This window comes from Capra hircus, chromosome 8, assembly GCF_001704415.2.
Source record: "Capra hircus breed San Clemente chromosome 8, ASM170441v1, whole genome shotgun sequence".
NCBI classification, from domain to species: domain Eukaryota; kingdom Metazoa; phylum Chordata; class Mammalia; order Artiodactyla; family Bovidae; genus Capra; species Capra hircus.
This window is the reverse complement of record NC_030815.1, coordinates 11,014,837-11,036,727: the sequence shown is the minus strand read 5'-3', so window position 1 is coordinate 11,036,727 and position 21,891 is coordinate 11,014,837. Positions and strand designations below refer to the sequence as shown.

Sequence of the window (21,891 nt, the reverse complement as noted above, 5' to 3'; positions counted from 1 at the left end):
AGAGTACACATCTGCTTTATAATAAATGGAAAAGGTTCATTTTTCAGAAACATGTTTTAGTCGCCTGCTGGGCACATCTCTTCCTAAAAGCAGGAAATCCTTAACGGAGCCAGCTTCATCATCCCCCTCCTTTTATTCTCAATTATATGAGACTATACCAGCTTAGACACCAGCTTTTCTTTTTTCTTTTTTTTTCAATATCCAAATGAAGACATGTGGGGGTTAAAACAAACAAACAGAACAATCTGCATAAGGAGGACACACCAGGACTTCCCTGGTGGTCAAGTGGTCCAGACTCCACACTTCCAATGCAGGGGGCGAAGGTTTGATCCCTCATTAGTGAACTAAAAGGCGCTTCTCTGGGGCTCAGCAGGAAAGAATCTGCCTGCCAATGCAGGAGATGAGGGTTTGATCCCTGGGTCAGGCAGATCCCCTGGAGAAGAGAATGGTAACTCACTCCAGTATTCTTGCCTGAAGAATTCCATGGACAGAAGAACCTGGTGGGCTACCAGGTTCTGTAATAGATAGAGATCAATAGAGGCTGAGCAAATAAACAACAGTGAACTAAGATCCCATATGTCTCAGGGCACAGTCAAAAAAAAAAAAGAGGACACAGCAGAGCATTCAGATTACAAGGTGGTTTATTGAGTTAGTGGCATGCGAGCAAGTTCTTCCCGTGATCCGCAAACACAGGCATTAGTGCGTTTCAGAGGAGTTCAAAGGAGAGGCTGGTGGGGTCAGGAGGAACTCCAAGTCAGGGCCTGGTCATCTGGCGACGTGCACAGCTCTCTAAAGGGGCCTGAAGCTCATCTCAGGGGCAAGTGGGTGGAGACGCCTGCATACTTGCAACAGCAACTTTCACGCCTCACTCCTCACTGAAAAAGAAGCAGGGGAGGGGAAGGTGAGGGCTGATACTCCCTGAGATGCAGCAACCAACACTTTGATTCTCTCCAACCCAGAAAGAACATCCTCCAAAGAAAGAAGAAACTTCCTAGCAGCTTCCAACTTCCTGCCTAGGCTCTGGCTGTAGCTCCAGTGATGCCCAGGCTGCCCCCACTTTTATGGACCCCCAGGATGCTGTTGGCTCCAGATGGACTGCGGTGGGGCAGGGGGCACACACTCACTGGCTCTTTCGGCGGTATTGCTGGAGCGCTTTCTCCGCCACATTCTCCATGAAGTTAGGATTGGAGACTTCCTGCGGGACCGTCACTGTGATGGGGAGGGAGTTGAAGAGTTTCACAACCACCTTGGTGAGGCCAGATGGGATGCTGGGGTCGGAGCTGTGGGAATTCACCTGGAAAGAGAAAAGAAAGCTCACGAAGGGGCAGGGATGACAGTCAACACGGACTCAGCTGGCAACTAAAGTCAGGCTTCATTCGGATCCATGGACTCCTTTGCTTTTCACTCACCTCCACATTCTATACAACTCGGGGAACAGAAATGCCCTAACTCCACAGACACACTAGTCTGTGTGTGTATAGGGGCTGGGGGGGAAACACCTTCCATGGAGGGCCAGTCCAGGGGGAGCCCCACCAAGTAAAATATGGTTTTGAGCTGCCTGCTTCCTATGGGCAGCCACTAGCCAGGTGGTAGTAGAAATGGCAGCAGGGAGAGAAAAAGAAACGTTTCCTGGTACTAGAGAGAAACTTCTTCTCACTGGTGGAGAACAACAGGCCAGTTGATGAGGCCTCCTACGTGGGACAGGGCAGCTCTCCAGAAAGAGCTCTCGCTCTGCAGCTGGACGGTGATCACCCCTCAGGTGGGAGATGCGGGGTAAGCTGTTGAACTGCGCCCTTTCCTCACCCATTAAATGGGACTGTGACACTCCGCCTCAGTGGGCGACGGGGCCTCCGTGCACCGCTGTGCCTGAGGGTTTGCTTCCTGCGGTAGGACAAGTGCTCCATCGAAAGCTGACATGCCCCCGTGAACATCTTGATGCTGTTTCACCCCTGGGGAGGACCACACGACCTCCAGACCGAACCGCGGGCGCAGCGGCTGTGCGCGGCCAGCACGGACTCACCGTGAAGACCTGCAGGTAGTACTGGTCGTCGCTCTGCGTGAGGTTGGCCAGCTGGGACACCCAGGTGAACTGCTCGTTCAGCTGCTTGAGCAGGGCCGACGTGTCGAGCATCTTCTGCTGGTAGGACTGGAGCAGCTGGTCGTACAGCCTGCTGAACTTCTCCGCCAGCTGCAGGGACGCGTTCAGCTGCTGGCGCAGCAGCGTCTGAGTCGGGCTGCTGGCCGAACAGTCTGCGCAGAGAGGCAAAGAACACAGACAGATGACAGAAATGTGAAGGGAGAGCTCAACAGGGATGAAGACCAATGGCAACCAAGTCACGCAGCCGGGACCTGAGCCAGAGCTACTCAGAATGCCATCTTTCCACCAAGCGTCCGCGGTCAGCCCAAGACAAAGCAGAGAGCTGGCCCTGAGTGTGACTCAGCACCTGCTGTCTTCATCGAGAAAGTCTTGCTCTCGGAGATGGTGTCAGCTGAAGCAAACTGTCTTGGTGACATCACTGATTTCTCTTTGGGTGCAAGACCCTGCCTCCCTGGAGACGGGCAAGGAGGGGCATTGCCCCACACCTCAAGAAGCATGGCCTCAGGATTCCGTGTGCTCAGACCACGAGATCCTCTCACTGCCCTGTCCCCTCAGGAATCATTTCCAGAAATGGTGGATGTTATCTGTAGCTGCTATTTGTCCGATACTGCTATGCCTATCGGGGAAGGCAATGGCACCCCACTCCAGTACTCTTGCCTGGAAAATCCCATGGATGGAGGAGCCTGGTAGACTGCAGTCCATGGGGTCACTAAGAGTCGGACACAACTGAGCGACTTCACTTTCACTTTTCACTTTCATGCATTGGAGAAGGAAATGGCAACCCACTCCAGTATTCTTGCCTGGAGAATCCCAGGGACGGGGGAGCCCGGTGGGCTGCCGTCTATGGGGTCGCACAGAGTCAGACACGACTGAAGCGACTTAGCAGCAGCAGCAGCAGCAGCAGCAGCTATGCCTATGCCCAGGCATTACCAAGCACTCTGGATAGCAGTGATCACTAATGGTCTGATGTATTCTGATGTCCAGCAATGAAACTGAGGATCACAGAGCTAAATCATTTACCCAGAGTCATAGGATGAACGATTTGGGAGGTCAGGATGGTGAACCCAGAGCTGTCACTCCTAAACTTGGGCTCTTGCTGCTCAGTCTATGGCTCTGGAAAGTTCTCCAAGCTAGCCTGTATCTATAGAGTTGGAAATTCTGGACCCAAGAACCTGGGTAGCAGAAGAGCCAGCCAGGATCCTCGGACCACAAGCACACAGGGACTGAGGGCTGTGGGTCCAGGTTTGCCCACCTGCCCACCGTGGCTGGCTGCCAACCTCACCAGAGAGTAGGGAAGTTCATTGCTTTTGGTCCCCACCTCCAACCCTACCCACTGCAGATGGTGAGATAAACAAGAGCTAGAAACAACATTCTCTTTAAACACTCTCTGTTTTTCTCTCCCTTAATTGCTGAAAAATATCCCCAAGCAAGTCAGGGAAACTCAAGCAAGTCAGGGAAAAGGAGGAGTTCTTGCATGCTTCATCATGCTGGTTATAATCATTTCTATTAAATTAAAATAAAATGTTAGGTGGAGCAAGACATAGGATTATGAACAATCGGCTGGGTTGAGAAATACGCACCATGACTAAACTCTCTGCGCCAGGGAGTCATTGAAAATAAGGACAGTCACTGGCAACCGGGATGCGGCCTAGGGCAGTGCTCTCACCTGGGGGCGCTGTCGCCAGGGATATTTGACAAGGTCTGAAAACACTTTTGGTTGTCACAACTGGCGGGGGTGGCGGGGTGGCGGGGGTGGCGGGGGGGGGGGGGGGTTGGGTGGGCGGCAGCGGTGGGAGGTTCCTGGCATCCAGGGCCTAGAGACCAGAGATGCTGCTAAACTTACAGTGAACAGGGCAGCCCCCATCACAAACAGTGATCTGGTCCAGGGACCTCCCCAGGGGTCCAGTGGTTCAGAATCCGCCTTGCAGTGCAGGGGTCACGGGGTTGATCCCTGGTTGGGGAACTAGGACCCCACGTTGCATGCCTTAACTACTGAGCCCACCCACTGCGACGCGTGACGCAATGAGGACCCTGCATGCCACAACTAGGACCCAGTGCAGCCAGATAAAAACATTTTTTAATAGTTATTTAAAAAATGATGAAGCCTATCATAAAAAAAAAAAAAAAAAAAAAAAAAAGAATGATCTGGTTCAAAATGCCAGGAGAAGGGAGACTGCAAAAGTCCAGGCTGGAGGTCCCAGGCGGCGCACACACGCTTCCTCAATGGAGGAAAGAAAGCCAGCGTTTCAGGAAGTTGTGATCAGTGTCGGTTAAGATCAGTAGCAGGGGCACCAATCTGAGCTTGGGTGTGGGTAGGTCTCTCCTTCTGGCCCTAAGGTGACCTTCTCACCGTGAGGCACTATGTGATTTACGGCTTTCTAACTATGGTATGTTATGGGCTAAACCCAAGAGGCGGGTTTGTGGACTCACCTCACTCCTTCACAGATCAGCCTTGTATATCACTTGTACTTTTGCAGTGGCTTCTAAAATCACAGCACTGAGACTAGAAATGTTTAACTAGACTCTGAAGGGCTGCCCAGGCACCGAAAAGAATTAAATGCAAAGCAAACACCATTACCACCTCCCCTCCCCGCCCCCTGACACACCAACCGGGATCGGGATCGATTCACTCAGTACAGGGAAATAATTAACTCCTTCCTTCCAGGCATAGACTTTTGTGAGCCAGGAAGTTTTGTGTGTCAACTGCTTTTATAGCTGTTGACCTCCAAATAGAAAGAATTCAGTCCCCTTGGTAAAACAGAAAGCAACAGCAGAAGAGATCTATTTCCTTTAACTCAGGGACCAACCAACCACAGGGAAGGTGGCCAGAAAGCGAAGGTACCCCAAGGAGAGACCATATGTTCAGGGCAGAGAACACAGCAGCCCTGGTGGGGAACATCTCCCAAACACCCCCTCAGGAGGAGCATCCAGTAATCTTGGCAGGTCACCAAACCTTCTCTGACTCAGTCTCCTCCTCTGTAAGAAAAGCAGCCACCCCAGTTATTCTAGGGAGAAGGGTAAATGTTTGTTAAGTGTTGAGAAGAAGGGTATTTAGTAACAAACACACGGCAAGAGTTTAACAGGCTCCGTGCTGTCGAAGCGCTTCCTCGATGTCTCAGTGGTAAAGAATCTGCCTGTCCATACAGGAGACTTGAGTTCAATCCCTGGGTTGGGAAGATCCCTTGAAGTAGGAAATGGCAACCCAATCCAGTATTCTTGCCTTGGAAATCCCATGGTCAGAGGAGCCTGGTGGGCTACAGTCCATGGGTTGCAAAGAGTCAGAAACAACTCAGCGACAAAACAACAGAACAACAACATACTTTCTAAATTTTCGTCTGCAGCCAAAAAAGAAGATATATACTAGGTTTGGCCCCTGGGAACAGACTAACTGGAGGAAGTCACAGGATGACAGCTTTTTAGAAAGCACAGCCACCGCTCCCACAGTCAGCCTGTTAACCATGAGCTGATGTGATAAGTATTCTGTCTCCTGACCTCAGGGACAACTCTGCATCTTAACCCTCAACCCCAGATGGGGATCCAGGCAGAGCCGAGCACAGGACAGTCCCCCTCACCTAAAAGCCACAGCTGGAAGGCAGCAGAGCTGGCATTAAACTCCCACCCACCTGAGCCCCTCAAGGCAACCCCAGTGAGGTGCTGGGGAGCTGAAGACACAGGAGACCGGGGGGTCCCTGACTCACCCACTTCCAGGATCTCCTGGCACTTCTCACACTGGTCCTTCATCCGCAGGCATCCCGTGGAGTTGTGGCGGATCTCCTTACACACAGTGCGGTCGTTGTTTTCTGGGAACACACGGGGACAAGTCACACAGAGCAACATGGGCTGCCCCCATCTCTCTGAGCCCTTCCATACCACTGACAGGCCCTTTGAGATGATTCTGCAGGCAGAGCAGGTTGGCATCTGGCTGTCTGCCTGAGGACCGCTGGTCTTCCAGGCTCAGACCAGCAGTGAGACTCCCTGCAGTGGGACCAGGAGGTGGCCCCCGGGCCCCCCTGAGCTGGGCATGGCCACCCTCTCATCCCCTTCACCAGCCAACGCCTCTCCCACCCCCACGCTCCCTTAGCCGTGTGCACTTCTCTTTGGCATCATAACCCGTCTTGCTCTGCATTCTGTCTTGTCTTGTTTCTCTCCCCCTGGCCAGGCCGCAAGCTCCTTGAAGGCAGGAGTAAGATTTACCTTGGAACCTCCTTATAACACAGGGCCTGGGTTGGGAAGATCCCCTGGAGAAGGAAATGGCAACCCACTCCAGTATTCTTGCCTGGAGAATCCCATGGACGGAGGAGCCTGGTGGGCTACAGTCCACGGGGTCACAAAAAGTCGGACATGACTGAGCGACTTCACTTCACTTCACCACCACCCCACCCCCCGCAACCTTATGGATATGCAGGAAATGCTTGTTCAGGTCAATTTGTCGTTTAGCTGCTAAGCTGTGTCAGATTCTTTTGCGACCCCATGGGCTGTAGCCTGCCAGGGTCCTCAGTCCATGGGCTTCTCCAGGCAAGAATACTGGAGCAGGTTGCCACTTCTTTTTCCAAGGAATCTTCCCAACTCAGGGGTCGAGCTCACGTCTCCTGCATTGGCAGGTGAGTTCTTCAACACTGAGCCACCAGGGAAACCTATTTAAGTCAGCACCCTCCCACACTTCCAATCCATTACAAGCCAGAACCCAGTGCTGGCCCAGCCGTAGCATTTAGGCAATGGGGTTGGCCAACCAGAGTCTATTGGTTCAATGAAAGAAATCACGTCTAAAAGTTTCGGCTTTTCGTGTCCGTGTTAGAGTTCATTCATTCGAAAGATACTCGCTATGTGCCCATTCTCTACCAAACCCTAAGGTTATAGCCACAAACAGCTTTCTTAACTGTACAGTGAGCTGATTATGTAATTCATTGCCAATATATGCATGGCATCCATATAAAGCACCTGAGTTCCCAAGACAAAGGGGTCTAGCCCTCAAGGGCAGAGGTCCACAACCTTTTTGGTTCAAGGGGTCAGTTTTGTGGAAGACAATTTTCCCATGGACCAGGGAGGGGGTGGGTGGGGGATGGTTTCAGGATGATTCAAGAGCATTACATTTATCGTGCACTTTATGTCTATTACTATTACACCAGCTCCACCTCAGATCAGCAGGCATTAAATCCCAGAGGCTGGGGAACCCTACCCTAGAGGAAATAGTGCCATGCCCACCAGTTGTTGGAAGGAGCCTGGAAAATTCAAAAGAATACCAGAGTTACAAGTCCTGTAGGGTTAGATTTGACCATCCCAGGGGATTTCCCAAACCAGGGATCAAACCCACATCTCCTGCATTGCAGGCCGATTTTTTACAGCTGAGCCAACAAGGATGTCCGTGAACCTTTGGGCATGTTCCTACACTCCCTGTCAAACAGGGATGGTAGCCCCCTCCCCAGGTTGCTCTTTGGGGGATTCAGATGATACAGGCCAAGTCCTGGGCACAGATCTGAGCATCTAAGGCTCCCTGCCTCCACACTTCCTTAGCTCCTTAGCTATTTGTACGTCTCTTCAGCATCACAGCCTGTGTGACTGGGTTAAGCATCTCAAAGAACTGAGTTTTCATCCCCCTCCTTCTCACCTGTGAATTCCGTCACGGGGAAGTGGTAGGGAGTCCTCTGCAGGTGGGCGTCCATGGCCTGCTGGGCCTGGCGGATCATGTCGTAGAAGGGCTGAAACACATCGTGGAAGTTGAGGGGTTCCAACAAGGGGAAAGGCATCACGCTCCGGGCAAAGCGGGACTTGGGATTGAAGAAGAGTGACCCCCTTGGGAACGAGCTGAAGGGGGAGTAGTATTGAGTGTCCTGGGGCCTCCGGGGGAAGAACCGGTCCTGGAAGAGCTCGTCCATGATGCTGGACGCCCGGGTGAAGCTGTCCTCCATGACGTCCATCACGTGGCTCTGCTCCCGGTCATTCTCCATCAGGGAATCGATGCGGTCACCGTTGATCCAGAAGTAGAAGGGGGAGCTCTGGTTTAGGAACTCCTCGAGCTGTGACAGGAGATGGGGGAGAGTCAGGGATGCTTCCCCTTTTGTCAAGATGGGCCAGGCCCATCCCAGCTGCACCTGGGACATCTCAGAGTCACAGCCGAGGGTGGGAGGCCCAGCTGGGCATGGCTCCCCATCTCTGAAACGTCCAGGCCAGCCCCCTTCCATTCTACTGACCCCAGCGGGGAGGAGTAAGAAGACCCGTGAGGCTAAGAAAGTCACAAGACCCGTCAGGTGAGACTAGTCTTCTGTCCTCTTTGACCCCCCCTCCCCAATCAGCCAAGTGCCAACCAATAGGACTCTGGGGAAGGGCAAAATTCATGAGTCCTAACTGAGCAAGGCCTGCAGGGGAGGGTAGATCAATATTAGCATACTAAAAATTCTTAGTTCCTTTTGCTAAAGAGGACACAGGGCTCTGCCCTACCGTGGAGCCATTTGTTAACTTACGCAGCTAAGAATAGCTGGATGAGAATCTTTTAAGATGGCAAATACCTGGCACAGGTGTTTTTCACATTTCCGCATTACTGCACTCATAGCAGACATTACCAATCAATCACACACTCTGGGCCCCAATGCAGCCGGAATTAATCAATTGCAACTGACATGCGAAATGAAGCTGTGATACTGTGATTTAGCGTAAGAAATATGTATATATGTATATATATAAATATGTATATATACATATACATACATGTATATATAGTCTGGTTTCTGACAAGAAGGTCCTAAAGGTCTTGGAATTTCCTGTGATAAGAGCAATTAAGGTGTCTTTTGTTATGCTAGGGAGGTGACTTTTGGAAAGCAACTAAGGATGGGGGCTGACTGTCCAGAGTGAACTACATGAATTAACGGGCTAGTGCCTTCAGCCCCAGCCCCTGATCTCTACAGAGGGGAGGGGCTGGAGATTGAATCAGTGACCAATGGCCAATGATTTAATCAGTCGTGCTGGTGTAGTGAAGCCTCTATTAAATCCAAAAGGATGGGCTTGTAAAGCTTCTGGTTTGATAGACACATGCACCAAGGAGATGCAAGAGACTGTTGCACTTGGGGAGGACACGAAGGACACCCACCACTCCCCATCCCTAGCTCTGGGCATCTCTTCCGTCTTGCTGTTCCTCACTCATATCCTTTTATTTTTATTATTTTTTTAATGGGTGACCAATGGGCTGGTCACCCATTCGTGGCTTTTTTAAAAATGATTTTACCTATGTGAAATTTAACCCATGGCAAGTGGGATCCTAGTTCCCCAACCAGGGTTCGAACTCATGTCCCCTGCACTGCAAGGTAGATACTTAAACCGCTGGACCACTGGGGAAATCCCCCGAGTTATATCCTTCTATAACAAATTGATTATCTACTATGTAAAATGTTTTTCCAGGTTCTGTGAGCTTCTCGAGCAAATTAATTGCACCTAAGGGGGCAATCCACCTGTAGGAGACTTGGGTTTGATGCCTGGGTCAAGGAGATCCCTGGGAGAAGGAAATGGCAACTCACTCCAGTATTTTTGCCTGGGAAATCCCATGGATAGAGGAGCCTGTCAGGCTACAGTCCATAGGGTTGCAAAGAGTCAGACACGACTCAGCGAACCAGCAACAAAAGGAAGCAGTCATGGAACCCTCTAATCTACAGCCAGTCAGTCAGAAGCACAGGTAACCACCTGGACTTCTGACTGGCTGTTGAAGTTAGGGGTGGGTGTGACGGGGCAGTCTTGTGGGACTGAGCCCTGAACCTGTGGGGTCTGAGGCTGTCTCCAGGTAGATGGGGTCCAACTTGAGCTGAACTGCAGGGCACCCAGATGGTATGAGAGAAGCCCTTGGTGGGGAAATCCCTCCCCCGACTTGGAACTCGGCGCAGAATCAAAGAAGCATCTTCAGCTCTCCTCACTCCCCACCCCAAGCCATGCTGTGCTGAAGGAGCGGGGCCCGCATCACCTGGTGGCCAACCAGTCCCGAGCCGCTTCTGCACACCCGCGCGTAGAACTTCATGCAGGTCTGCTTCAGGCAGGGCTTACATTCCTCCCAGAGGGCCGTCATGGTCTCATTGCACACCCCCTGGGACGCCTTCAGCTTGTTTTCAGAATCCCTGGTGTCATTCAGGGCATCCTAGGGGATGACACAGGCTGGCTTAGCCATAGAAACCACAGGCTTCCCCTGCCCGAGGTAGGCATGGGTGGGCCCTCCCACCTCTGCCCAACCTGGGCACACGGGGTGCTTGTTTCCATCCCTGCCCTGGTTTGCATTTGCCACGTGGATGTCCCTTCTCATCTGGTTTTAAACATCCTCCCATCTTCATCCTGCTCCTCACTCCTTTCTGGCCCCTAGAGCTCATCTGGACTTCTTTCTCTGACGCTGCACCTACAGTCTTTACCCCAAGACTTCTCCCCTCTCACTAAATACCCCACTTTCTACTCTCAACTTCAGGAATTTCAATGTCATCTTCCAAAGCTTCCCTGAATCTTGTTTTTCTGTGGCAACCATGGCCCCTGGCATACCACGGTAATAGGTAAGCTTCCAAAATCAAGGTCACATCTACTACCAAAACTCTCTAACATGACCATGACATTTGACCCAGTAAATCTGCAAGAATCTATCCCAAGGTTTTCCTGCAATAAAGGAGAAGTTCTTATGCCTGAAGATATTTGTTTCAATATTCGTGAATGGCAAAAACAAAATACTGGTGTCAACTCAGATGCTCAAAACTAGGGGACCAGTTAAGGAAACTGTGGTACCTACAGATGGTAAACAGGGTAGCATTGCCAAGGGTGTTTATAATAAGCGTTAAATATTATAATAAACATTTCTCACATTAAAAAATTCAAGAGTTTGAGTATAGCCACTGTCCAAAAAGTAGAGAGGAGAAAAAAGTAGTAAGAAACAGATCAAATGCAGGTATCTTTAGATGCCTAAGGAATTGTCCTAAGGTAAAAGGATTATGGAGAAACTTTTCCTCTTCTGCTTTTCCATATTAAAATCTTGATAAATGAGTGTATTACTCTCCAAGGAATTAAGTGGACCACCCAAACCCCCAAATGAAGCTACACTAGGCATGCGTGACCAGAAGGAGCTATGTGAGGTCCTTCCCTGCTTCATGTTCCCTGTCCCTCTGGTCCGTGTCCACTGCCTCTTGCTCCCAAATGGGGAAGGCCACTGTGCCTTCTACTAGGCCAATTCACAGGCAATTCCTTTCTTTCCCATTCCCATATTCCTCAACTGAGAAGTCATGGAGTCTTTTTCCAAACATGATGTGCTTTATCATAGATTGTCAACTATCAAACTCCAGTGAGTAGCACAAATATTCAAGAAAAAGACTTGCCACTTCTCCGTGGACTCTAGGAGCCTTCTCATAGTATGGTGGGAATTTCTACTCATGCCAAGAAAGGCCATTAAGTTTTAAAGAAAGGGCTGCACCCAGGCCAACATTTCTGTAAGTGGCTTCCATGAAATTGTGCTACAAGTTATCAGGAAAAAAATTAATGGATTCCCTGGTCAATTGGATTTGGAAAGCACTCGGGTTGAATGAAGTCACATATGCTCCTTTACTGCAGAACTTCTCTGAGTCTTTATAATGATTTCACTCCATGCATTAGGGACCATAGGCCCCATTTCAGCATTTCTGTCATCGGGTTAGGATAGCAACAGGAGTAGAATTTGAGGATATCTTCAAGGGGACTATTTATTTTTCAAATAAGCTGGGCTTCCCAGGTGGCACTAGTTGTAAAGAACCCGCCTGCCAATGCAGAAGACATTGAAGAGAAGCAGGTTCGATCCCTGGGTCAGAAAGATTCCCCTGGAGGAGGAAATGGCAACCCACTCCAGTATTCTTGCCTGGAAAATCCCAGGAACAGAGGGGCCTGGTAGGCTACAGTACATGGGGTCTCAAAGAGTTGGACACAACTGAAGCGACTTAGCACCGCACAAATAAGCTGTTTATTGAACAACAGTAGTTTAGTTTTGAGTGTTCACCAGTGGACCTAGATGTCTCTTCACAAAGTAGTCCAGAACTCAGATGTGAGCAGTAGTGTGTGCCTGCTGTACCCCAAAGGCATGACTCACACTAGATTAAGCTTCCTGAAGGAAGGGTGACATCCACCTCCTAACCTGTGACAATGACAGACCCTACCCAAAGCCGACCTTGGAGCTTGCACACAATCGGGGTTTAGAAAAATCTATTGAAATGAATCTGGGCAGCAGGCCCTAGGCCAGGCTTGAAACGAAACCAGATCCAAAATCTCACCCCTTGAAGTTTTCAAAAGCAAATAAACCTTCCCTATTTGTTAACCACAGCCCTGGATATCAGCTGACACAGCCGGGAAGGAAAGACAGAGGGTCACCATGGCAACCTGGCAGGGCTTCCCCATGCCCTCCCTCCAGCACAGAGGATCAAGGTGGGGGCAGCTCGGCTCTTCCTTACCTCTTTCTTCTTCTTGGCTTCCTCTAGGGAACTGAGCAGTAATTTGCGCTCTTCATTGGTTTGTTCTATTTGGGTCTTTATCTGTTTCACCTCCTTGAGGGCATTTTTAATTTCTTTATTCACGTACTTACTCCCCTCAGCGGACATTTCTGCAGGAAAAGGGCAGGCAGGTGGATGATGTGAGAGGAAGGGATGGTGCTGGGAATACAACCCTGGAACCAGTTTAAAGGGTCTGAAAGGCCAGGGGGTCTAGGGGCTGCCATGGCTGGGGTCTCCTTGGCAGGCAGCCTTCAGGGTCCCAGCTTCACCCTGACCCGGGTTCCATGCCCGGTTCCATCTCCAGGGCACACTGAAGACCCAGGGCCTGAGAATCAATTACAGCCAGCTGCTCAGAAATGCAAACACTGGAGCAGACACACCCCAGAGGAGGAATAACCCAGTGTTCTCCTGGGACGCTGGAAGAGCAGCCTAACCAGCTGCAGAAGAAAATTTTCAAGGAAAAAAAAAATCCTGGAAGCGTAATTGTTTAAGCATCAACATATAAAATAGTATCCTTTTGGATACAATTTCTTCTGGAATGCAGTTTAAGCAAACATCTGAATTTCATCTTTGTTCTGACAGATGGTATCAGGTGACAGGGACACGGAGGTGAGACTGTGATCAGACACCACATCGTGTGACAAATACAATGAGATAATGTCTCCGAGGTACTGAAAGTAACAGCCCATGCTTCTCTGGTGCTTATCCTGGGCCAAGCACCACACTGGACGCTTCACATGCAATTTATTTAAGACTCTCAACATTGCCTTCACCCCACTGCACAAATGAGGATGAAGAATCATAGCGAGGTCAAGATACTCACCCAGGGTTATAACAGCTGGGGAGGGCAGAGACAGAGTCCCACCCACCTCTGATCTCAACATTAGGGTTTCTAACTACTGCCCCGGAGAGCTGGTCAGCTCGTAGGACGAGAGTGAAGCAGAGGGAAGACAGGTGTCAGGAAGGACCTAGCAGAAGAGGGGAAGCAAAAGCTGGGCTTTGAAGGATGACAAGCCCTCCTAGTAAATGATATTTCCTCTTTCCTGAATCCAGAGCATTGGTTTTCTAGGTGGCAAGGTGGCAGATACAGGTAGTGAGCTTTATGGAAACTCAAAGGGCAGTCCACAGAGGCCCTAGTGGTCCAGGCTTCAAGGAGCGTCATGGGGGAAGTGTGGGCGCTGGGCCAAGCGGCCTGGGAAGGGAACAGCTGAAGAAGACGCAGCAGTCAGAAAGGGCTTGGGTTCCACCTGAAAGTGCCTGGAAGACAACTTGACCACAAGGAGCCTGGGCTAGCGACAGAGGGCTCAGAGAGGGGCCTGAGCAGAGCAAACCAGATCCGATGCACAGGGCGGAAATGGTCTCTGACCCCTGGGGGCCTGGTCACTTACCCTGGAGCTCTTTGTCCGAGATTGCCCGGCCACTCTCCCAGCTGAGCAGCAGCCCCACCAACAGCAGTAGAGTCTTCATCTTGCCTCCTTCTCCACTTCTGGAATCCCAGCACGCCTCTGTTTGCAGAGAACAGGGAACTGTCATGGCAACAGCTAGACAGCCCGCTGGTCTCCGGCCCAGCCTGCCGCCTGCTCTCCTGGAGCCCTGCTGAGGCCTGGCCCTCCGCTATGCCCTTACTTGCATCAACGCCTTTTTATCCCAGGGACTGGACAAGAAAGGATCAGTCTTGCCAATGGGCACTTTCAAAAGAAAGGGGGAGGCAGCGGGTACCGGGAAGAACCGCAGGAAAGCAGCCTCATACAGAAGAAACGAGGATCTGGAGTCAGAACCACCGGACTCAGGTCCAAGCTACCCTCCGCCTGTTCCTCCCCCTCCTCCTCCTCTTCTCATCATAGCTGACTGTGCCCGAAAAAGGCACAGGAACTGTCTGCATCCAGAGAGGACATCCATCTGACAATGCCTGCTCACACCAAACTCAACTCTGAACACACCTCTCCTGGGTCACTCATCCGGCCTATTCCATCCCCCCAACGTGGGGACTGCAGCCCAGAGTGCAGCCAGCCCCCTGCTGTTGACATCACCAAGCCTGCCCGCAGCAGGCATCACCAATCGATCACAGCACTGTCCCCAGAAATGTCTCAACACCTCCTGAAAGTGCTTTTCGAGGGTCTGAGGCTGTTTTGAGGGCCTGAGGCACTGACAGCCTCAGACCCTCTGGGTTGGCACAGGAAAATAAATCCATTTGTCATCACCAGCGTGAGACTTGGGGCAGGAGGTGTGGATGAGAGTAGAGCAAGGCGTGGACAGTGGTCTCCAGGGAGCGTATCGAGGGAGGGGCAAAGCCAAAGGATTGGGGAGGGGGATGTGGCGAGGTCGGCGAGGGGGAGGGCAAGGAGCCTCCCCAGAAGAAGTCCTGCTGGGAGGAGCGCCTCTCTGCTCTGCCAGGTCCCTTTCACTCAGCTGGTCTCTCTTAACACACCACAGCGCGTCTGCCAAGGTCCTTCCACCACACTCGGCTGGCTGCCTGAACCCTGGACCAGCTGGTCTTACACAATGGATCCTTTCCCCAAAGCTGAAGTTGTTGCAAAACAGAAACCCCTCCCCCCGCATCCCTCCCGCTGCACCCCTCCCCGCAACTTATCATCTGAACTCACCCGCTTCCCCTAACAAGAACGGGAAGGGGCTCTCCCCTTCCTGGAATGACGCTCACTCCAAAGCTGCTCTCAGCTCCGTAGGCTGAGACCCTGGGAGAACATGAATAAGGCAAGTCTCTTCTGAGATGCAATTAGTAAGGCAGCTGGGCTGTGGTCCCTGAGCAGCGTGGGAGAGGAGAGCGGGTCATTGACCTCTCCAGAGATGGTGGGTGGGCGGCTGAGCCAGGGCGCTATTTCAGGTCTGCCAGGCACTGCCCCAGCTGCTCACTGAGGCCTGAAACGCCTCAAGCAGGGACAGAGGCTTTGTCATGCCAGAGAGACAAAGCCAGAGAGAAACACCCCTCCAGCAGAGCACCCCCCATAAGTGAAGGCTTTTGAGAAACCCATATACCAGTCTTCGAAATAGGCTTGGACAGGAAGACAGGGCACTGGGTCCTAAGGAAAAGAGATGCAGGGAAGTCAAGGCAAGAGCACTGGATGAGGAGTCCAGAAACCCAGGGGTCAGTACAGGATCTGCCATCAGGAGTCTGGAGACCACGGGAGCCATGGAGCTGAGAGCTGGGACAGGGACCTGTCTCCCATTCAATCCTCCACCTCAGAGGGGAGGCAGAACCCAGAAACACGATGGGGCTCCCCAAGGCCTACCAGCAGGTGGCAACCCCAGGATTGAGAACCCAGCCCTCCCAATCCCCGCCTCCAGTGTTCTTTCCTTGACACCAAGTCACTGAAATTGGAGCCTCAGTTTTTCCATCTGTAAAACGGACCTAAATCAGACCTCAGAGATTTGAATTTGTTCTGTAAACACAAGAGTCTTATGTCACCACAGGAAATTCTGACTCCTTCAAAAATAGACGTAGGACCAACTGTGGGCACTGGCACGGTATCTTTCAGGGAAGTGGGAGGACATGTAGAGACATGTCCTACATGTAGAGACAGGGACAGAGAAACTGAAGCAGGCACACAGAGGCCACCTGCAGTCCTTCCCTGCTGCAGGCTTTGCCTTAATGAAGCAATCGGCTTCTTAAAAGTACCTGGGAATTAGCCAGGAGTCTTGTTATCACACCAGATTCTGATTCCGAGACTGCTGTGCTAAAAAGCTTCCAAGTAATACTGATACTTGGAGACAGCAATGGCAACCCATTCCAGTACTCTTGCCCGGAAAATCCCATGGACAGAGGAGCCTGGTAGGCTGCAGTCCATGGGGTCACAAAGAGTCAGACATGACTGAATGACTTCACTTTCACTTTTCACTTTCATGCATTGGAGAAGGAAATGGCAACCCACGCCAGTGTTCTTGCCTGGAGAATCCCAGGGACGGCAGAGTCTGGTGGGCTGCCATCTATGAGGCTGCATAGGGTCGGACACGACTGAAGCGACTTAGCAGCAGCAGCAGTAGCAATACTGATACTAGCCGAAGAACAGACAGTATGAGAACAGCGGCTGTGCAGCCAAATTACCCTCCCTTTGCACTAACTCCCCTCCCCTCCCATTTTCAGACCAAGGCACCTGGTTGCCAACTGCTCTGATTAAACAAGCCACTCAAAGGCCCTCCTTTCCCCAGAAGAAGCCATGGGGAGGACACCGTCAGGCAGAGTAAGCTGCAGGGTCCAAAGCCCAAGCTCCCCTCCTACTCCCTCCCCAAATAAGTAAACTCTACCTAAATGAAAAACAAAACAATTCACCTGTAATTCACACCCTCCAGAGGCAAACAATAGCACTGCGGTATCTTTCCTCTTTTCTATGCAATTGGGTCCTTTACATCTACTATCTTCAAATACACTCTAAAAGCATACTTTCATGGCTGTGTAATAGTCTTTTTTCTGGTGTACCTTGTTTTGCCATCCCACAAGCCTGAGCATTTATATTGTCTTTAATTTCTGACTATTATTATAACGAACACTCTCAAGAGCATCCTTTTATAGAATTTGTACTTACTCTTAAATTCTTAACCTCACTCTTAAATAGCAATAATCAGCTTCTTTTTTTCAGTAAGTCCAGAAATTCTGGAAGGTCAAGACTTGGGTTCTAATCCCAATTCTGATACCTACTTTCTGTTTATCTTTGGAGACTTTTCTTTCTGTTTATTCTTCCAGATTTTCATCTATAAAATGTGACAGTTTTGAATCAGACGTCTGAAATCTGATGGAGGTTGTGTGCCACGTTTCTCTGATGTACTCTGGGGCATTAGGAAGGAGAAAGAGTTTTCCAGGTGGCTCAGTGGTGAAGAATCTGCCTGCCAATGCAGGAGACGCAAGAGATGCGGGTTCCGTCCCTGAGTTGGGAAGATCCCCTGAAGGAGAAAATGGCAACCACTCCAGTATTCTTGCCTGGAGAATTCCGTGGACAGAGGAGCCTGGCGGGCTACAGTTCATGGGGTACCAGAGTCGGACACGATGGAGCACGCACACAACGTATACTTAAAACATTATACTTATAAACACACTAGCCTGAGAACTGGAGAATTCGGGAGCAAACAAGATGACTCACGCGCTCAAGCTGACTGCCACCCCTGGAGATAGCAGCGCCTTTCCAAGGAAAATGCTGCAGGAAGGCTCTCAGAGCGGGCCAGCTCCGCCACTAACCAGCCTGGCCTCCAGCGTCTGCGGCAGTCCTCCAAATGTCATTTTCCCCATCTTTACAAAAAAGAGGTTCACTACACCTATCCTGTTTACCCCCACAGAACTGTGACTGGAGTTCACGAACAAAAGGGCTCCCGAGTCCTTGCCTGTGCGCCGACCCCAGCAATTTTCCGACCCCGCCAGGCTCGCAGGTGATGGGGTTCCGGTCACCTGCCTTCCCTGATCTCCCGACTCCACCCTAAGCGCCCCTCTGACAGCCCTGTAACTACCAGCGATCATCCTCTCCTAGACCGGCGGCCACCTCCACCCCCACCCCCTCGCTCATCGTCCCGGCGGCGGGGCTCCACGTAGGGAACTGGAACGGTGGGGACGTCTCACCGGTCACCGCTGCCCGCGCGCTCCTCCTGGCCACGCCGCGTGCACAGCACCGTGAGGCGCCCGTATTTATAGCGCTCCGCTGCGTATACACCCACTTTGGGGCTGGCTGCAAACCTGCATGACTCACGCCCAAAGAATGCCGTAGAAAGCACCGGGAGCTTTCTGGAAGCCCGAGCGGGAGGGGGTGCTGAGATGCGGGGGGCGGGCAGTTGGCTGGGGGTGGAGGTGGGGAGAGATCCGGTGCAGCACTCAGCGGGGGGCGCAGGGGGGCGCTTTGGCACCGCGAAAGGCTCCAGCGGAGACAGACATTGGGGTGTGGGATCGCACCCTTGGGGCTCAGAGCTGGGGCACGGCGCCCCCAGGAGGGAAGAGCCTGAATTAACGTGCGCGGCGAGCCCCCAGCTCCGCAGAAGTGGAGGGATGCTCCGCGCCCCAGGCTGGTGCCTACTCCCAAATCAAAACTCACAATTCCGCTGCCCGACTGAACGTTTGTTTCTCACTTGCGCCACTCCTCCGGCTCCATTTAACAGCATCAGAAATAACGGGGCTGTAATGGAGAGGGATGTCGTGATAGAGAAGGAACGCAGAAAGAGTGAAATGACCGCTTCCCAAACCACTACAGTGACCTGGTGATCCCACGGCAGACCTGCTAGGCGGCAGGAACAGAAGCAGGTTCTTGGGAATGAACAGAGCATCCGTTTGGGAAATCATAAGGCCTCGCTGACTCTCTGATTCCTGGACCTTAACTAAATGTTGTCCCCATCCACTTGAGACTCAGCCAAACCGAGTGGGCTTCATGAACATGGGACCCTGCTGCCCCGTGCATTATTTGATGAGCTACTGTCCAAGTCTTGAAATTCTCAATCGTGTTTGAACAAGGGGCCCTGCGTTTTCCTTGGGCCCAGGGCCTCTCAAATTATGCTGCTGATCCTATTTGCAAAAGCCTTCACTCATCTCCACCAGCCCCAAGTTCCCTCTGCTGGCAGGAGGAAGCTTGCCAACAGACTCCCTGTGGCAGGGGACTTTGATGGGGATGAGGGGTGGGAGCTCTTATGCCACCCCCTGGCAGGGAGGGGACCAACCCAGAAGCCCCACAGGCATAGCGATTAATACTTCGTGGGGAAGAAACCGAGTCAGGCACTCTGATCCAGGATGTCTGAGCCCTAAGAGAAAGGCCTAGGAGCTTGAGGGTGGTTCTCGCCCTGGCTGGGTGAAGATGGGTGTGCAGGGCAGGTGGGGACAGTTTGGTTCACTTGCCAACTGAAAACCGGCGAGATGAGGGGCACAGAGGAGAGTCCTATGGCAAGGGGCTGAGTATTCCTGCTCACAGCTTTCAACATACAGCTTCAGACCCAGTCCCTGGTTGCCCAAGGTTCGGGGCAGCTAGGACTCCACCCTTTTCAGGACAGAGCACAGAGGGAGCTTCTAGGCAAGTGAAAAACAGGGAGAAAGTGTATGTGGGAGCGAAAGGGGGGAGGAGTGCTGCATAGAATTCTGACGGAGCTCTCAGCTCCATCCTGAGGATCTGGGTGACCTTGGCCAGCCCGAAGATTTTAACCCCCACACCCCATCCGGGCTCCTCAGTTCTCAAGTTTCTTCCTTTTGGACAATGAGGAATCTGGAATGTATCATCTCCGAGGTCCCCTTCAACGTCACCAGGAGCAATGCCAAGTGTGAGAAGATCATCAGCCCAGAAGGAAGAAGAAGAAAAAAAAAAAAAAGTCCAACCAGAATTTGCAACAGTATTTCTCCCATGAGGCTTCACTTTATCTTCCTGAAAAAGTCTAATTATCAGTAACAGCTACATTTTCTATGGAAACTGCTACCTCTTTAGCATCCTATCAATGCCCGCAGACCAGATGGATTCTCTTTGAGCTCCCTCCTTGTAACTTTTCTGTTCTGTGACTCCCCAGCATCTGGTACAGTAAGCACAAATCTGTAATAATTATATTTTTTTCAAAATCAGACTTTGGAGGACAAGACAAGGATATCTGCCTTAGTCAGCTGAAGCAGGGGAAGGGAGGAGAAGAAGGGATTGGGAGAAAATAACATGATTCACAGCCTCAACTGTGGTCCTCTGGGAGCAATTACTTGATGACTCCAGCTCCCCACTAAGCAGACAAGGTTCAGAAGATGAAACCTAAAGGGGAAAAGTGCACCACAAATGCATAAACTAGATTTTAAATAGTCTAAAGCCCTCACCCAATAGTTGATTCTTTCTTTTTAACTTTTATTGGAATGTAGTTGATTTTTTACAATGTTGTATCAGTTTCAGGTGTACAGCAAAGTGAATCAGTTATATATTCACATATCCACTCTTTTACATTCCTTACCCATATAGGTCATTACAGACTGTTGAATAGAGTTCCTTGTGCTATACAGTAGGTCCTTATTAGTTACCTAGTTTATATATAGTACTGTGTATATGTCAGTCCCAAACTCCCAGTTTTGATCCCTCCCCTCCCCTTACCTCTGGGCAACCATAAGTTTGTTTTCTACATCTGTACTTTAGTTTCCGTTTTGTAGATGCTTTCGTTTATAGTCTTTTTATATTTATTTTAAAGTTTTGTTTTGTTTTGTTTTTTACTGAATGTGTTACCATATTGCTTTTGTTTTATGTTTTGAGTTTTGGCCACAAGTCATATGGGCTCTTAGGTCCCCAACCAGGGATCGAACCTTTACCCCCTGCATTGGAACAGGCAAAGTCTTAACCACCAGACCTCCAGGGAAGTCCCCGTATACCTTTTTTTTTTTTAGATTCCACTACTTGATTCTCAGCTGCCCCCGACTAACACCACCACTGCCACATTCCCAGCAGATGGTCAGCCTTGCCTCTGTTTGGATGCCCCCAATAAGTGAGTGCTCACTACCTCCATGCGTGAAATCATCTAGAAAACTGTCCACAGAGTTAGTTATCTGTACAGCTTGTTGAAGTCAGAGTCTGGCTCCTGCAAGGGACAATCTCAGATCCAGGTCTGTCATCTGGAGCCACACAGAGAAAACCCAATCCATCTCCCTACTGCTAGTAGCCCTTCAGCTATTTGAAGGGCTAATTCCTTACTCCCAGCATTTCCCAGGCTTGTCACTGCCTGCTCTGTCACTGTGTGCAAATTCTTCCCCAACCCTTTGGCCTTCTGCACCTTGCCTCTTTTGAGCTCTGGGCCTGCCAATACAGGTAAGGACTGACCACAGGCCAGAGGAGGACCACCTACTCTCTTGCACAGACACTCAAGATAAGCTTTTATTCAGCTGCTGAGTCACTTGGCTGATTCATATAGAATTGATCTTTTTTTGGCAGACGCTGCTGTTTAGTCATTTTTCTCCCATTACAGACTTAGGCGGTCGGGTTTGGGGTTTGGGGCTTGATTTTTTTCCTTGGAGTGGGGGAACCATTGGGGAGGGGGCAGGGCAAAAGTAAAGAGCTTTACGTTTAGCTGTTCATCTCTTTCTGCTTTACCTACCATTTGTCCCCTGTTTGGTGGTATCTTTGTCATGCACCCGCCCCACCACCACCATCATGGTCCAGCTCTGTACCAGCAGCTTAACTACCACTGATGTAAGTGGAACAAGCTAGAAATGGATGAAAGCAGTAAATACTCCATGGCCTATAATTAAGAATCACCCTCCAGGCTCTAATTATAATTTGGGTGTATTGAGTCATAAAAAAAAATAATGGATAATAAAATCATAAGTGATAAAGTTGGCCTAGAGCTGATGCAGAGGCATCCTACTGCTCTTTCAGGGCTTCCCTAAGTCTGGAAAATTCGGCTCCA

The 21,891-nt window shown here is 50.8% G+C and overlaps 1 protein-coding gene across 1 annotated transcript; it reads right to left on the bottom strand.

Moving 5' to 3' along the window:
- LOC102182127 (clusterin) lies at window positions 624-18,307 on the bottom strand. The gene is made up of 9 exons (XM_018051875.1): window positions 18,119-18,307; window positions 13,947-14,063; window positions 12,520-12,668; window positions 10,041-10,211; window positions 7,704-8,112; window positions 5,797-5,898; window positions 2,021-2,250; window positions 1,125-1,294; window positions 624-875 (listed from the first exon to the last, which is right to left on the bottom strand). Exons 2-9 carry the CDS (start codon window positions 14,023-14,025, stop codon window positions 866-868), a joined length of 1,320 nt encoding a protein of 439 aa, XP_017907364.1. The 5' UTR covers window positions 14,026-14,063; window positions 18,119-18,307; the 3' UTR covers window positions 624-865.

Excerpts from the sequence above, each read along its gene's own strand:
- LOC102182127 (XM_018051875.1), bottom strand. The coding sequence starts at position 14,025 with ATGAAGACTCTACTGCTGTTGGTGGGGCTGCTGCTCAGCTGGGAGAGT. Across the intron at positions 12,669-13,946 it reads CTCGGACAAAGAGCTCCAGG|AAATGTCCGCTGAGGGGAGT; the intron begins GTAAGTGACCAG and ends CTTTTCCTGCAG. Across the intron at positions 2,251-5,796 it reads CCAGGAGATCCTGGAAGTGG|ACTGTTCGGCCAGCAGCCCG; the intron begins GTGAGTCAGGGA and ends CTCTCTGCGCAG.